Here is a 16,986-nt window from a genome sequence, read left to right as displayed (position 1 = left end):
GGGGGATGGCGAATGTCGGATCCCACAATCTGATATTGAGGACCTATCCTAAGGGTAGTAATAGTGCTAGAAAACCTCATTAATTTGAAGATAGTCATAATAGTGTTTTGGGGCTATACATATTGTAAATCGGATTGTATTAGAAAGTATTGATGACTTCCGTAAACAGATTTCAGGGGAATTTCTGTTTATTTGCGAGTATTGCGTCCAGAGTCCGCGGCTGCTTTGTTACAATGTAGTAAATATTCTGTTGGATTAAATCTGATTAATGAGATTACTTGTTTATATATTACAGCATGTGCGGGCTTGGGAGGCGGATTTGGGCATCACAACTTTTTGGGACAGAAATTTTATTCTGTTTATACGTGTGGTGCCAAGTGGTGATGTATACTTGGAAGTGAATATTGGCAGTGCCGTAGATCTGGAGTACACACAGTCCTGCCCTATGCTTGGCACCGTTAATACGCTTTTACGGGGTGTACTAGCTGGATAGTTCATTAGAAGCTGAAATGCAAGGCTGGCTAAGGCGCCATGACAGTATAAGTAGGTGTAGATGTGCTGTAGCTGTTTGACAAACAACTGTTAGGACCTGCCTCAGATTCCCCTTCATTTACCTCCCTCTACCTGCCACCATTGGCTTTCCATTGCTGTTTATTGGTCTCAACAGTGGAGAGTAAACAGCGGCAGATCAGGCTGTGTCAATGTTCCTTTATGTCGATGGCTGTCACCTCTGAATCCCTGTGGAAATGACGCTTAGCCAAATATGTATGGAGCTAGTCAACGCTGGAGCGCTAAACACAAAATTTGCACAATAAAAAACCAAATTAAAAATTTCCAGCTCTTCCTCTCTTCACATCTATCTACTATTGTTACTTGGTCGTAGTTCGTCTCATATCTCTTATGAGTTTCTCTCTGTATGTTCTTTATGCACGACCTAACGACTGGACCCATCCTCACCAAATTTGGCACACAGGTACATCAAGTGTCCAGGAAGGTTTTAGACCAGGTCTCAGCTCTCTAGGACGTACTGTTCCTGAGATACAGTATTCCCAAAAAATGACCCCCCATTAGCCAATACAAGCCTGCAAATCTTTCACTCATATTCCAACTGCCATACACACACGGTCACATGTCCCTTATCAGCCAATAGAAGCTTGTAGGCACTTAGTCTCCACATGCACACAGCTTTACTCCAGTTTTCCATAACAACCAGTTGCGGGTTTTTCACTGTTATCCAAACTGAGACACACATGATCACATGATGCTTATGGATCAATAGAAACTTGCAGGTTCTTCAGTTTTAACATACACACAGCTTTACACCTGGTTTCCATAGCAACCAACCTATTCTTATGGGGCCACCACACAAACAAAAAAATGGAATATACTGTGCGCAACCGGGTCCTTCTGCTAGTTGCAAATAAAACTGAGGACTCTATTTAAAAAAAATAAAAAATCTCACTGTGTACCAGGAGCGCAGCGTCCTCCTCCTCACTATCCTGTGTCTACTGTAACACAACTGGCTGCAGCCGGAGCCTCCCCCCTTTGTACTCTATGTAGTAGAGCAGTCAGCACTGTTCGTTACTTTTTTCTCCTCATCAGTTTTGGGTTAATATCCTGATCTTTTTATGATTTTCCTGCTTAATATGGATGTTGACAACTTCTACTTTTGCTCCCCAGTTGATCCCTCTTATAGATTCTTCATTAAAGGATCAAAAACTCCAGAGCAGTCCACTGTTTGGCCAAGTAGAGGAGACCATCCGATCTTGGGAGAAGAAAGCAGGAAGCCCAGAGCTGGGAGAAGATCTTTCCATGACCTATTCCGCAGTGTTGTCCTCATTTTGGGAGAGTTTGGAGCAGGTTTGTGTCGCTTATGTAGATGTCACAGAGGCCGGAGAGCGGGAACTGGCCGGAGTCTCGGGACTGCTACAAGTCATGCAGAACCCAAATTGTTCTCTGAAGGCCACGAAAAAGAAAAAAGCCAAAATCAGATTTACAGATGAAGAGGAGAATGTGAAGGATGATGTGCAACTGGAGCATCAACCTCAGGACTCTCCGGCATCTCCAGTCACCCGGACAAAGGACGTGGACCAGGGATTGAATGACTTAAGACAGAAGCGTCTGCAGGACTTGGTGTGTAAACTGGCGGAGCTGAGCATGGTGTACATTGCCGAGCAAGGATCAAACCGGCACCTGAGGTTTCTGGCGGCTCTCCTTAGTGCTTTCTCCTCTGTAAGGGTCTTCCACGTGCTCTTAGATCAGAGTAGTGGAGATGACTCAAGACCGCATGATGGAAATCCAGCGGTGGAGTTCCTGCATCAAAAATTAACAATTTGGCTAAAAGAAGGCACCCGAGAAGATGCGGACTTCTTAGTAGACATCCTGTATAGTGTTCTCAATTGTTGTCCTGAGTCTCTGGAGAGAAAACGTCTTCTGGATGACTTGGTCAAGGTAATGAGTGGTCAAAATGTAGGAAATGAATAATCTGTCAACTATTTTCTAAGATGTCAGGGATGGGGTCTGTGGTTGAACGTCACATGGACAACATCTGTGAGCCTTCACTGACACATTAATATCCCTTCACTGAGCCTGGGCCTTGAAATGAACAAGGGATGTGTGTGTGCATGGAGCCTTACAGTGTCTATAGACTAAACCTGCCCACTTTCTGATGTATATAGGGGCACTCCATCCACTGCTGTGAGAATGCCGGGACTATAATCTCCAGCAGAGCCCGCAGTCTCATAGAAGTAAATGATGTGTGGGTCTCCATTCATGAGGAGACGTTAGGGGTACCCTGTTCTCCCATCATTTGGACCCCCAATGATCTGACCCTTATCCGATATCCTGTGGTCATGTACAAGGTGTCCTCCCATTGCGTTGTTCATGATCCTGCCCTATCCCAGTCCTCATATCACCGCTCATCATCTTCCTCCGCTTCGCCCATTACTCATATAGTTAGCGTCGCCCCTTGATGGGCCATACCATACATAGATGGGTGCGGGGTTTGCTGGAAAGTAACCAAAGTGATCGGGTGGGGGGGGTGAATTATACATCCTGTAGTATCTTCATGAAGCCATCCTTAAGTCCTCTCCTTCATTACTCTCTTCTAGATGGATTTCCAGTGGCATGTTTTCCTTTACATCATCCAGAAGGTAAGTGATTTTTGATTTTTAGTTTTTGTTTTTTTTAAAAAATTCTGTTTAACAAAAATGATGACTTAGCTACGTGTGCGGGTGAATAGCAGACTTCTCGCCTCAGGCCGTAGTCGCTCATTCCTGGCGCACAATCCCAGGTTCAGTTACATAGAAATCCGACATGGGAGGTAATCCGGGCAAAGAGGAGGAGGACTGGTGAACCCTGCGCACATGTGGCTTTGTTTCGTCCCCTCTGGCTTGAGGTTAAAGCCTAACTAAACTTTCAGAGAACTTTTGATTTTCTGGCAGTATTTGTGTCATTAATACATTTTGTAATAGACTTTATTAACACATTTTGGCTCCTTTCTGTGAAATCCGACATTTTTTCACTCTTTCCCTTGCGTCTATCGACGCAATCTGTAGGATTGCGTGAGATAGCCAGGCACCGCACTTCTTTCTCCTCTGCATATGGAATAAGTTACTGACATGAGGAAACCCCTTTAATGGTTACCACACTGATGGATCCCTTACATGATATAACAATAAACAGGTGTCATCCTTTGCGATGCAAAGTGCTTCGGAATAGGGTAACCATCTTATCTCCATCTTGTTCCTTCAGGCTTGTTCAGATGCTGCGAAACACTCCTTGATCTGTGACTGGTTGAAAGGCGACATTCTGGGTGACAAGCTGATCTCCCTAGCGAGCGATCTGTGCAGCACGGGGTTAATAGATAGGACGAGACAACAGGAGCCATGCTGCAGCGATAAATGGGCGCTGCTGAGTCTGGTGCTCTCCGAGCATGTGAGAAACGGTGAGTAGGACCCCCCAGCCCTGCCGATATACGGCCCTTCTTATCCTGATAACCCGCCACGTGTACAGGACTAAGCACTATATGTGGCCATTATATGGCTGTTTCAGTTTCTCATTTCTTCCTGAGCTGGAGAGATGGAGACTAGTGGCAATGCTCTCTCCTAGAGATAGCACATGGAGAATACATGAAATTCTGCTTCCTAAGACCCCATGCACACAGGGCAATCCAGATCAGAACATTCGCTCCATACATTGGCTGGATTTCCTCATCCGAATCTAATCAATAGACTAAATCCTTCCGCCATAGTGATCTGTGACGTAAAAAGTCTCTGTCTTCTGATTTTTCTTGAGGTTCGAAATCTGGCCAATGTGTACGCAGCCTAACTGTCTCCGAGGGAGCAGCAGCACTGTCATAGATCGTAGAGAAGTCCTGAAAAGTGATGGTGAATAAAGCAGAGTATATACTCGAGTAAATAAAAGTTGTAAATCCCTCCTTTCCCTAGAATACATATAAAAGTAGAAGATTACTGTGACACACATACGCATTAGGTATCCCTGTGTCTGAGAGTGCCCGGTCTACTGAATATAGGGGATCTGCAGTGCTCCTGTTCCATCGGGAAGGGGTTAATAGGAGCACTGCAGATACTCTATATACAGCCAGGCTGAATTCCAAGTGGGGGAAGAAAAACTCAGTCCTCAAGCTCAGGGAAGGGGCAGACACAACCAAAACACCCCCTCCCCTTCCCCAGCACCTACTGCACCCAAAAACTCCGACCATTTTAATTTTTGAAATTTTCTAGTAGCTGCTGCATTTCCCCCCCCTCGGCTTATACTCGAGTCAATAAGTTTTCCCAGTTTTATGTGGTAAAATTAGGGGCCTCGGCTTATATTCGGGTCGGCTTATACTCGAGTATATACGGTAGATACAAAACTTACAGTGGGCTGCAGCACGCCTTCTTTTTGTATGTTTCCCCCCGCCCTTCCCCATAGACGTCAATAGGCAAATGTTAGTAGATACATCAGTGAAATGACAGTCTGTCATGGAAAATCAAGGCGGATTCAGAGTGAAATGTTCTTATAGTCCTGTATCCTCCCTTCCCTGTGTCCCTGTAAGGGCTAGTTCACCCGGGGCATGGTTAGGCGTATTTTGCTCCTGATCTTGACGCAGGAAGCCGCGTCAGAATAGGGCCAAAATGCGCCTGCCATGACTGTTGTGGCTTCCGACAGTCGCGGCTTCCCGCTCTGGAGTAGACCCAAAGGAATGGGCCTAGACCGGAGGGTGCTGCCGCGAGGAGGACGCCGGGGCTGAATCAGCCGCGGAATCCGCCTGAAGAAAGCGCATGCCGCTCACGGAGAAAAGTAAACTAGTGGTCTACTTAGACCTCTATTGTGAGGGGGCGGATTCTGACGTGGATTCAGCGCCAAAATCCGCCCCCCTCTTGCCCCGTGTGAACGAGCCCTTAGAAAGACAAGAAGAAGGTAAAGAAGGAACATGACGGACAAAAATAATTAGAGACCTCTCTGTGTTGTCTGTAACCCTGGAGACACACAGACTGACCTGAGCCTTGTTTGCAAAATTAAAAGGGGTTGTCCCCTTAAAGGGAATCTGTCGCCAGTAATGGGAATCTTAAACTAGACCCAGTGAATTACCTTGGGGTCAGCAGAATCTGATATTGGTTTTCTTTACTAAATTTGATCCTGCATTCCCAAATAGTTTGTGCAAATGAGAAGCCTGTGGCACTGAGGGCGTCTTCACTGCTCCAACCCGCTTCTTCAGATTGGTTGGTCATGGTGTCCCCATTAATGGTGGTATGACAGGGCCAGTCAGCGGTTCTGAAGTCGCGTCTGGCACTGTATTCTCATGGTTGAGTCGAGATTTCCATGATCAGCGCATGCTCGCTGCTCCCACTCCTGTCTGAAGAGGAAGAAGAGGAAGGAGCGATTGTGCACATGCGACTATAATGAAAATCCCGGCATCCCTCATACATTACTCCCTCGTACATTACTCCCTCATACGTTACTGTAATATTTCCCTGATCTATTGTTTTTTTCCTTTCTTCAGAGTCTTTGATTGCGGAGATCTATGTAGAGAAGATCATCGATAAACTCCACTGTGCCCTGGCCCGGGCCAAAGACCTTTCTGAAGCCGGTGACATCGAGCAGTCCGTCTCCTTCATCTGTGACGTCGCTTCCAACTTCTTCAGCTCTGTAAAAGGCTGCTTGCAGATGCCGTCGGCCGAGGACCTGCTTCTTACCATCTTCCAGCTCTGTGCACAGCCCTCCGGCACCACCCATTTGTCAGGTACCAGCAGGGCCCATTTGTTTCTTTATTATTTAGTATTTTATTTTTTCCTGTTTCTTATAAAGCGCCAACCTACACTGTGGCGCTGTTTAGAGGTTGCCAGCATTGCAACTAAGACTAACTGAATTGTGGCTCCATGGACGTTCATGTAATATCGCTCTAGTGGTGGCTCTCCAAAGCCAAAGTGTTACCCTGTAACTACTTCACTGCCAGGGACTTTGAAGACAATGATCACACTTATTTTACATGCATGAATGAGATTCTATCCTCATGTCATATATTCTATGAAAGTATACACCTGGTACATTTAGAAAATACAAAGGATAGGCCATTGGTATCCAATTGGTGGGGACCTAACACCCGGACCAAGCACTGATCAGGGGCTCGTGATACATCCTGGGTCCTGGTGTTGGAAGCTACTGCATAGGATGGGGTGGAAGGAGCATTGCTCCTATGTAAGTAATAGTCTTAGCGCTGTAGCCCTGTCTGTTGTATAGTGATGGTGCTGGGGGCTGTATAGTGATGGTGCTGTATAGTGATGGTGCTGGGGTGCTGTATAGTGATGGTGCTGTATAGTGATGGTGCTGTATAGTGATGGTGCTGGGGTGCTGTATAGTGATGGTGCTGGGGGCTGTATAGTGATGGTGCTGGGGTGCTGTATAGTGATGGTGCTGTATAGTGATGGTGCTGGGGTGCTGTATAGTGATGGTGCTGTATAGTGATGGTGCTGTATAGTGATGGTGCTGGGGTGCTGTATAGTGATGGTGCTGGGGGCTGTATAGTGATGGTGCTGGGGTGCTGTATAGTGATGGTGCTGTATAGTGATGGTGCTGGGGTGCTGTATAGTGATGGTGCTGGGGTGCTGTATAGTGATGGTGCTGGGGTGCTGTATAGTGATGGTGCTGTATAGTGATGGTGCTGGGGTGCTGTATAGTGATGGTGCTGTATAGTGATGGTGCTGGGGGCTGTATAGTGATGGTGCTGGGGTGCTGTATAGTGATGGTGCTGGGGTGCTGTATAGTGATGGTGCTGTATAGTGATGGTGCTGGGGGCTGTATAGTGATGGTGCTGGGGTGCTGTATAGTGATGGTGCTGGGGTGCTGTATAGTGATGGTGCTGTATAGTGATGGTGCTGGGGGCTGTATAGTGATGGTGCTGTATAGTGATGGTGCTGGGGTGCTGTATAGTGATGGTGCTGTATAGTGATGGTGCTGGGGGGCTGTATAGTGATGGTGCTGGGGGCTGTATAGTGATGGTGCTGTATAGTGATGGTGCTGGGGTGCTGTATAGTGATGGTGCTGTATAGTGATGGTGCTGGGGTGCTGTATAGTGATGGTGCTGTATAGTGATGGTGCTGGGGGCTGTATAGTGATGGTGCTGTATAGTGATGGTGCTGTATAGTGATGGTGCTGGGGTGCTGTATAGTGATGGTGCTGTATAGTGATGGTGCTGTATAGTGATGGTGCTGGGGTGCTGTATAGTGATGGTGCTGTATAGTGATGGTGCTGGGGGCTGTATAGTGATGGTGCTGTATAGTGATGGTGCTGTATAGTGATGGTGCTGGGGTGCTGTATAGTGATGGTGCTGTATAGTGATGGTGCTGTATAGTGATGGTGCTGGGGTGCTGTATAGTGATGGTGCTGGGGTGCTGTATAGTGATGGTGCTGTATAGTGATGGTGCTGGGGGCTGTATAGTGATGGTGCTGTATAGTGATGGTGCTGGGGGCTGTATAGTGATGGTGCTGTATAGTGATGGTGCTGGGGGCTGTATAGTGATGGTGCTGTATAGTGATGGTGCTGGGGGCTGTATAGTGATGGTGCTGTATAGTGATGGTGCTGGGGGCTGTATAGTGATGGTGCTGGGGTGCTGTATAGTGATGGTGCTGTATAGTGATGGTGCTGGGGTTCTGTATAGTGATGGTGCTGTATAGTGATGGTGCTGGGGGCTGTATAGTGATGGTGCTGTATAGTGATGGTGCTGGGGGCTGTATAGTGATGGTGCTGTATAGTGATGGTGCTGTATAGTGATGGTGCTGGGGTGCTGTATAGTGATGGTGCTGTATAGTGATGGTGCTGTATAGTGATGGTGCTGGGGTGCTGTATAGTGATGGTGCTGGGGTTCTGTATAGTGATGGTGCTGTATAGTGATGGTGCTGGGGGCTGTATAGTGATGGTGCTGTATAGTGATGGTGCTGGGGGCTGTATAGTGATGGTGCTGTATAGTGATGGTGCTGGGGGCTGTATAGTGATGGTGCTGTATAGTGATGGTGCTGGGGGCTGTATAGTGATGGTGCTGTATAGTGATGGTGCTGGGGGCTGTATAGTGATGGTGCTGGGGTGCTGTATAGTGATGGGGCTGTATAGTGATGGTGCTGGGGTTCTGTATAGTGATGGTGCTGTATAGTGATGGTGCTGGGGGCTGTATAGTGATGGTGCTGTATAGTGATGGTGCTGGGGGCTGTATAGTGATGGTGCTGTATAGTGATGGTGCTGTATAGTGATGGTGCTGGGGTGCTGTATAGTGATGGTGCTGTATAGTGATGGTGCTGTATAGTGATGGTGCTGGGGTGCTGTATAGTGATGGTGCTGGGGTTCTGTATAGTGATGGTGCTGTATAGTGATGGTGCTGGGGGCTGTATAGTGATGGTGCTGTATAGTGATGGTGCTGGGGGCTGTATAGTGATGGTGCTGTATAGTGATGGTGCTGGGGGCTGTATAGTGATGGTGCTGTATAGTGATGGTGCTGGGGGCTGTATAGTGATGGTGCTGTATAGTGATGGTGCTGGCGGCTGTATAGTGATGGTGCTGGGGTGCTGTATAGTGATGGTGCTGTATAGTGATGGTGCTGGGGGCTGTATAGTGATGGTGCTGTATAGTGATGGTGCTGGGGGCTGTATAGTGATGGTGCTGTATAGTGATGGTGCTGTATAGTGATGGTGCTGGGGGCTGTATAGTGATGGTGCTGTATAGTGATGGTGCTGGGGTGCTGTATAGTGATGGTGCTGGGGTGCTGTATAGTGATGGTGCTGGGGTGCTGTATAGTGATGGTGCTGGGGTGCTGTATAGTGATGGTGCTGGGGGCTGTATAGTGATGGTGCTGGGGTGCTGTATAGTGATGGTGCTGTATAGTGATGGTGCTGGGGTGCTGTATAGTGATGGTGCTGGGGTGCTGCAGCTCTTAGCAGAGCTGCGTCCAGCCCCGTCCTGTGCAGTCACCTCCAGTATGGCGATACGTCCAAATCAACTTTAGGATAGGTCATCAATAGAGATGAGCGAACACTGTTCGGATCAGCCAATCCGAACAGCACACTCCCATAGAAATGAATGGAAACACCTGTGACGCCGGCCGGCGTCACAGGTGCTTCCATTCATTTCTATGGGTGCGTGCTATTCGGATCAGCTGATCCAAACAGTGTTCGCTCATCTCTAGTCATTAATCGTTTCAGTCTGGAAAACCCCTTTAAGTGCACGTCCTTTGTGATTGAAGAGCGATAACATGTAATGGAAGACTGTACAGGGGGATATCTTCCTACTCTCACTTGCAAAAACACAGAATTAGGAAGTAACCCTTTCCATCCTGCTCTGACCTCACATGAGCCCTGGTCATTACACCTAGAGCCTCGATCCTGGGGCTGAAATTCTGGCCTTTCTAATGATGCAGCCATTATATTCTTGTAAAGTCCTGGCGGGTTACACGTGTACGTGTCTATAGCTGCCACACTATTGGATTCAGTTATCAGTATCTCCATGGGCTCAGCCCTCTCTGTTTTAGTAAATTTGTGTAATTCCCATAAAATAAACAATTCTGGAATATCTGATGACTCTGCTTTGTGCCGTTCCTCTGTTTTTCCACCTAGAAGTTTGTGACTGGCTTGACTTGGTGTTTCCATTCTTTGGGCTCTGGCATCTGGACAATGTGCAGAGACACTGATAACGCCCGGCTGTCAATTCCAGGAGGAATAACAGAGGAACGACAACTCACATATAATAAGAGAAGAATGCATGTATTTACTTCAACTGACATGTCAGGGATTGAGGGAATTTCTTATCCTGTGTGACCTCACCGTCCACTTTTCTGTTTTCCAATAGGAGCCTTGTTGTTGAAGCTGAAGCACACATGGATGTCCGGACTCAACTCGCTTGTCCACCAGTTCCACAATATACCCCGGGGAAGCAGCTTCTTGCATCGCTCCGCCCTGTGGGTTAAAGATCAGATTGAGTCGTCTCATATGAGTGTTCAGAGGTAAGACTTTCTTGGGATGTCCCTTGAAGCTAATGTCTTGGCGGAGATTTAGTAATACCGGTACATTGCCCGAGCCGTGCGCTGATCTCTCCCAGGACAATGTGCTATAGACATCAGCATGTTAGTGAGTATGGGAGTGTTTAAAGGGGTGTTTGCATCTTGGACATGTCCAGTAGATGTGGCTCCTACCTCTGACACCCAGCACCCCGCCGATCAGCTGATATCTACACAGTATACATAGCTGGCATGGGTGACTACTGAACTGATTTATGTGTCTATGTCTCATTGCCCTTTATATCTTCAGCTTACAGTCGCTTATAGTTGCTGTCGATGATCTACACGACAAGATTTTGCAGTCTGGTCCATCTGCTTCTCATATACTGGTGGAACACGTGTCCCAGATGATGCCAAGTGCCGGGAAGTGGCAGAAGATGCGTGAGAGTCTTCCAGGGCAGGTCAGTTTTCCTTACACATTACTAATGTATCCTGAAGCTCTGGGGTATGCAAAGTCTGTAACAGGGCCCCGTATCGGTGTCTTCCTATATGTCAGAGGGGTCTTTGGCCCCCTCTGGCACCAGGGCTCGGGTGCACCTGCTACCTCTGTAGCTTCATTGCGTCTGTGATATTATTGTGACAGCTCCGCTCTGTTGCAGTGGTCAAGCAAACCTCTCTTGGACGGCAGATTCAGCCTGAACTCTGAAACATCTGGGACGGATCTTAAATCATTCCCTAAGACTTGGCTGCCCCACCACCTCTGCGCGGCCTCTCTACTCAGCAAAATGGCTTTCCGACTGCTGGAGAACGACGCGGTTCAGAAAGACAAGGAAACTGAAAGGAAAATAAACATTGCAGGTAAGAGCCTTGCGCTGGATGCGGAGGGAATGACCTAGTTTTATTATCTTCTATAGACAATGTACATTTTTCCAATTTTTTTCTCCTTATTTTTGGAGTTTTCCCTTTGTCGATTTCGCAGCTGCCAAATCTTCATCCCGATTCTGGGACAGGACGACTCTTGTTTAGATAAAAGCCAATTACTGTCTTTTCGTTGTCCAGCTGGAACGCCGCGGGAACATTGTGGATTGTTTCGCCCACGCATCAAATAGAAAGACTTTTCCGATAGTCTCAGTCGGGGCAGTGTAATGTAAGGTCGAGCTCGGGGTCTGCGGCTCTGCAGAGGTCGCCCGGTCAGTCGGCGGTTTTTTCCCTTCCACTCCCAGTCCCTGAACAATTCATTTATCTTACACGTCTGGGTGATAGACTGAGGAGATGCAGCGAAGTGCTAAGCCCTTCCTTGCCGACATTCCACCTCGAGATGATGATTTATCTCTTGTAGAGGTGAAATATGGGGTGGAATCTGAGAGAAACATGTCTGAGCATTCTGAATATACTTAAAGGGGCTCTATCATTCACAAAACGGATTTTGACCTAAGCATATGCCTGAGTAGCCTTTAAAGAGGACCTTTCATGGTCCAGGGCACAGGCAGTTCTATATACTGCTGGATGAATTCAGTGCACTGTCGGCTTTCACGAACTGTGCCCCGGGTAAAGCGCTATCGGTCCCAGTGCCGTAGCTCTTTACAGTCAGAAGGGCGTTCCTGACAGTCTGTCAGGAACATCCTTCTCAACAGCAGCGCCTATCGCACTGTACAGTGTGAGCGGGGAGGAACGCATGCGCATGTGCAGCACACTCGTGTAGTTCTCAAGGGAACTGAGCATCTAACCTATACTAATCATAAGTCCTCAATATTAAAGGGGTTAATGGATGTATACTATAAGGTTCTGCTAATGTCAAACTAAGGGATTGTATTGTGTCTCTTCTGGTTATGTCCTGGGTTACTGCACATTTTCTAATTGACTCTTGCTCTTGCTCAGTTGCAGAGATGTTGTATAGCTTACAGTGGTGCGAGGAGCTGGAGAGACCCCCGACCATTATCACAGAGGGCTGCCATATGCTGAGAACAATGGACGTAACCCAAGAAAAAGTCAAGGAGCTCCCGGTCCCTCATACTGCACTGCTGGAACTGCTCTACACCAGGTTATAAATCCTTAGTAACTCAGCTACATCTGCTACCTGGATCCAGGGCTGCGGAGTCGCTAGGCCGGGCCACCGATTCCGACTCTTCTGCTCTATTATAGATGGCTCACGTGGTCAGACAGGCAGTATAAGTTAGTACAAATGATACATATAATTATACAATATTAATAATGACATAATATAATTAAAAATAATCAGTAATAATAGTAAGTCGGAGATGATAACTTTTTATCCAACACCAATTCCGCCCTACCTCGGCCCTGACTCTGACTCCACGGCCCGGCCTGTACCAGCTCTTTATTCCTTATTTCATTCTCAAATTTTAACACGACTGAACTTCTCATCTACAGGTCATTGGAAAGTGGAACAATCTGGTCCCTGACCCTGCACAAGCTGATCCAGATGAGCAGCCCGGGACACGATGAACTCAAGCGTCTGACAATAAGCACACAGAGGTTTGTGTCTGTTTTTTCTGTTATTGTATAATTTTTCACCCTTTTTGGTTCCACGTTACCTCCCCCTACTCTGCCTGCTGCTGTCCTGGCGCTTACCAATGACATCATCCGCTGGGGCTGTGTAATCCCGGCTTTGGTGGTGGGAAGCTTTATTGTACAGGTTGCGTTCTTGGCCTGGTATGTCTGCCGGACTGCTCTGCTACACCACGCAACCAACTTCGCTGCACTGACTCAACTATAGTACTAGGTCCCTCTGCTACACCACTGGACCACTCTGCTACACCACTGAACAGCAGTTCTGCTATACAACTATTCCACTCTTCTGTGCCACTGATTCATCTCTGCTATATCATGGACACAATTCCGCTCCTCTGCTGATTTGTGTGCTATACGACAGGCTCGACTCAACTACTCCTCTGGTCTAACCCTGCCACACCACTGTTCATCTCTTCTATATCAGACGCTTCCAGTTCCATGCCATGTTGTGTCTTCCAGCATCGTCACTAAAGTCAGCACATGACCTTATTATATAGATATTACAGATATACTTCTCTACCTCTTTCTAGTTACTTCCCCGTGACCCCGGGCAGCCTGCACACCGTCCAGTGCCTGTCCTCAGTCTTACCCAAAGAGGAGAAGGAGTCTCTGATCATCCAGTTTGTCTCGCGCCTCATGTCCTGTGCCGTGACCGATCTGTCTTGTATAGATGGTGAGTTATGAAAGTGACCTTACATAGGTAGTACACTGCTCCATAGTGAGGGTTAAAGGGATTGTGGAGAATTAGAAACATGGCTGATTTATTCTAAAAACAGCTCCACGATAGTCCACGGGTTGTGTAGGGATTTGTAACTCTACTCCTTTCACTTCAATGGAGCCAAGCTGCAATATACTATGTAACCCATGGGCCAGTGCAGCGCTGTTTCTGAAATAGAGCAGCCATGTTTATGTAATATCATTTCAGGTAGAATTTGGAAATCGATTGGGCTTCATAGGCCTAAACTGAGATACTGACATAGTCACAGAGTATATAGTTTTATATACAGAGTACATCCAGAGATCCAATTAAAAAGCTCTTTGGAAATAATAATAATAATAATAATAATTAATTAATAATAAATCTAATAATAATTAATAATAATAAATCTAATAATTAATAAATCTAATAAAATAATAATAACAATAAATCTAATAATAAATCTAATAATAATAATTAATAATAAATATAATAATAAATGTAAGAATAGTAAAATAATAATAATAAATCTAATAAAAAAAAACTAATAAATATAATAATAAATCTAATAATAATTAATAAATATAATAATAATAATTATTATTATTATTATTAAATACCGTATTTTCCGGACTATAAGGCGCACATAAAAACCTACGATTTCCTCAGAAATCGTAAGTGCGGCTTATAGTCCGGTGCGGCTTATATATGGATGGAAGCGGCGGCAAAGACTGCGTGCCGCTTCCATGCATACATAAAAGGCACCGTAAGGGTGCATTCACACTACCGAACGCCGGCGTGTATCACAGCCGTACACGCCGGCGTTACAGCAGGGCTGCCGGACACTTCCTATTCATTTCTATGGGAGCCGGCATGCGAGCGCTCCCTATAGAAATGAATGGAAAAAAGCAGTCCATTCATTTCTATGGGGAGCGCTCGCATGCCTGCTCCCATAGAAATGAATAGGAAGTGTCCGGCAGCCCTGCTGTCACGCCGGCCTGAAACAGAACGTGAAACTTACCCAGCGGTGCAGGGCGGGCGGGCGGGCATTCAGGCCTCCTCTGCCTCCGATGTTCCGTCCTTCTCCTCCGGCGCTCGCTGATAATGGCCGGGGCGCATGCGCAATATCATAATGCTTCTACTGCGCATGTGCCCTGGCCATTATCAGCTTGCGAGCGCCGGAGGAGGACGGAACATCGGAGGAAGAGGAGGCCTGAATGCCCGCCCACCCTGCACCGCTCGGTAAGTTTCACATTCTGTTTCAGGCTTTTATTTTAAAACGGGGGGGGGGGGGGGGGGGGTAGTTTAATCTAACGTTTACGGTTGGGCTCTATCAGCATGATTTTGCTGATAGAGCCCCTCCTCGCCTGCCGAGCGCTTCCAATAGAAGTGGCTGGCACGCGGGGGGTTAAGCGGCCGCTGGCAAAGTCTGCCTGCCGCCGCTTTCAATAAGATATAATGCGCACCAGACTGCAGCTTATAGTCCGGTGCCCCTTATATATGAACCGAGACGGACTATAAGGCGCTCATGGGCAATGCGGCTTATAGTCCAGTGCGCCTTATAGTCCGTAAAATACGGTATATAATAATAGTAAAATATATGTATAATATATATAATAATAAGTAATGGGTACTCCATACTACATTTTGGTTTCATTCACTTGCTGCCAGGACTGTTTACCCATTTCCTTTACTTCCTCCCTGCTGAGTTACTCCAAGTTCACACTATTACTGTCTCTCTGTCGGAGGCTGCGAACAATGTAGAGGAGCAGCGCTAAAATAGCGATCGGTATTCGATCTCCACACTTTAAAGGGGTATTCCTACTTGGACATTTATAGCATATCCATTTTGTAATAACTGTGATAACGGACGCCACACATCCGCCATGTGTATAGGAGTGAGAGTAGAGCGCAGCACTAGGCCTCTGTATAATCCTTATTCTTTGTAGGAGGATTTGGTTTTCTTGCCATTATCAATTCCTGTCTGGATGCCGAGTCTATTCCTTCTCCTGAGGTCCTGCCTGGTATTCTAAAAATAATCCTCACCTGGAAGGACGCCCGCGAGGATCTCTTCCTGTTCAGCAGGTGCGTTTCATGTCCTCAGATCGTGTACCTATGATGGTTAAGGAGCATGTGTCACCAGAAAATAACCTATGTATTTTAAACAAATTTTAAAGAATTTTTGATGAGGTTTCCATGTTATCCATATTTTTTTTAAATTCTAAAAATCATAGCAGTGAGGTCAGGGAGAGGACTGTGCGGCTGTAACCATATGGCTGCACAGTTCTCTCTAGCCCTAAACTGGTGGTTCTCAAGGTGCAGTATGCATAACTCTGGGGGTATGCCTGACTGTCCCTGCGGGTATGCGCTGCGGTGAGAGTGGTGCCCCATTGTAGTTTGTGTGTGACAAACCCCCCAAAATATTAGGTTTGGCTGAACCCCAGAAAAATGCAGGTTCGACTGGATCTAATATTGTAAGAAAATCTCTATGAATGTGGGATATTATTAATGCAGGGACACTTAAGGACATTATACTGTATGGAGGGGCCACTATGGGACATTATACTGTATGGAGGGGCCACTATGGGACATTATACTGTATGGAGGGGCCACTATGGGACATTATACTGTATGGAGGGGCCACTATGGGACATTATACTGTGTGGAGGGGCCACTATGGGACATTATACTGTATGGAGGGGCCACTATGGGACATTATACTGTATGGAGGGGCCACTATGGGACATTATACTGTATGGAGGGGCCACTATGGGACATTATACTGTATGTAGGGACCACTATGGGACATTATACTGTATGGAGGGACCACTATGGGACATTATACTGTGTGGAGGGGCCACTATGGGACATTATACTGTATGGAGGGGCCACTATGGGACATTATACTGTATGGAGGGGCCACTATGGGACATTATACTGTTTGGAGGCCACTATGGGACATTATACTGTATGGAGGGGCCACTATGGGACATTATACTGTATGGAGGGGCCACTATGGGACATTATACTGTATGGAGGGGCCACTATGGGACATTATACTGTATGGAGGGGCCACTATGGGACATTATACTGTGTTCAGGGGACACTATGGGACATTATACTGTGTGGAGGCCACTATGGGACATTATACTGTGTGGAGGGGACACTATAGGACATTATACTGTATGGAGAGGCCACCATGGCACTGTGGAGGTTCTTATTTTACATGTAGGTGTCATTATATTATATGTAGGGCACTGAAGTGTCATTATA

The 16,986-nt window shown here is 46.6% G+C and overlaps 1 protein-coding gene across 1 annotated transcript in view; it reads left to right on the top strand.

The window, feature by feature from the left end:
* Positions 1 to 16,986, top strand: part of LTN1 (listerin E3 ubiquitin protein ligase 1) — a 62,706-nt gene that overhangs the window by 19,352 nt on the left and 26,368 nt on the right. The window contains exons 10-20 of the mRNA XM_075263428.1: positions 1,681 to 2,451; positions 3,111 to 3,152; positions 3,754 to 3,946; positions 6,008 to 6,247; positions 10,337 to 10,490; positions 10,795 to 10,945; positions 11,144 to 11,342; positions 12,363 to 12,525; positions 12,876 to 12,980; positions 13,547 to 13,689; positions 15,663 to 15,798. Of these exons, the coding sequence (XP_075119529.1) occupies positions 1,681 to 2,451; positions 3,111 to 3,152; positions 3,754 to 3,946; positions 6,008 to 6,247; positions 10,337 to 10,490; positions 10,795 to 10,945; positions 11,144 to 11,342; positions 12,363 to 12,525; positions 12,876 to 12,980; positions 13,547 to 13,689; positions 15,663 to 15,798 (2,297 nt within the window). The remainder of the gene's footprint in view (positions 1 to 1,680; positions 2,452 to 3,110; positions 3,153 to 3,753; positions 3,947 to 6,007; positions 6,248 to 10,336; positions 10,491 to 10,794; positions 10,946 to 11,143; positions 11,343 to 12,362; positions 12,526 to 12,875; positions 12,981 to 13,546; positions 13,690 to 15,662; positions 15,799 to 16,986) is intronic.

Source organism: Leptodactylus fuscus, chromosome 2 (genome assembly GCF_031893055.1).
Source record: "Leptodactylus fuscus isolate aLepFus1 chromosome 2, aLepFus1.hap2, whole genome shotgun sequence".
In the NCBI taxonomy this organism is placed as follows: Eukaryota; Metazoa; Chordata; class Amphibia; order Anura; family Leptodactylidae; genus Leptodactylus; species Leptodactylus fuscus.
This window is presented reverse-complemented; position numbering and strand designations above follow the sequence as displayed.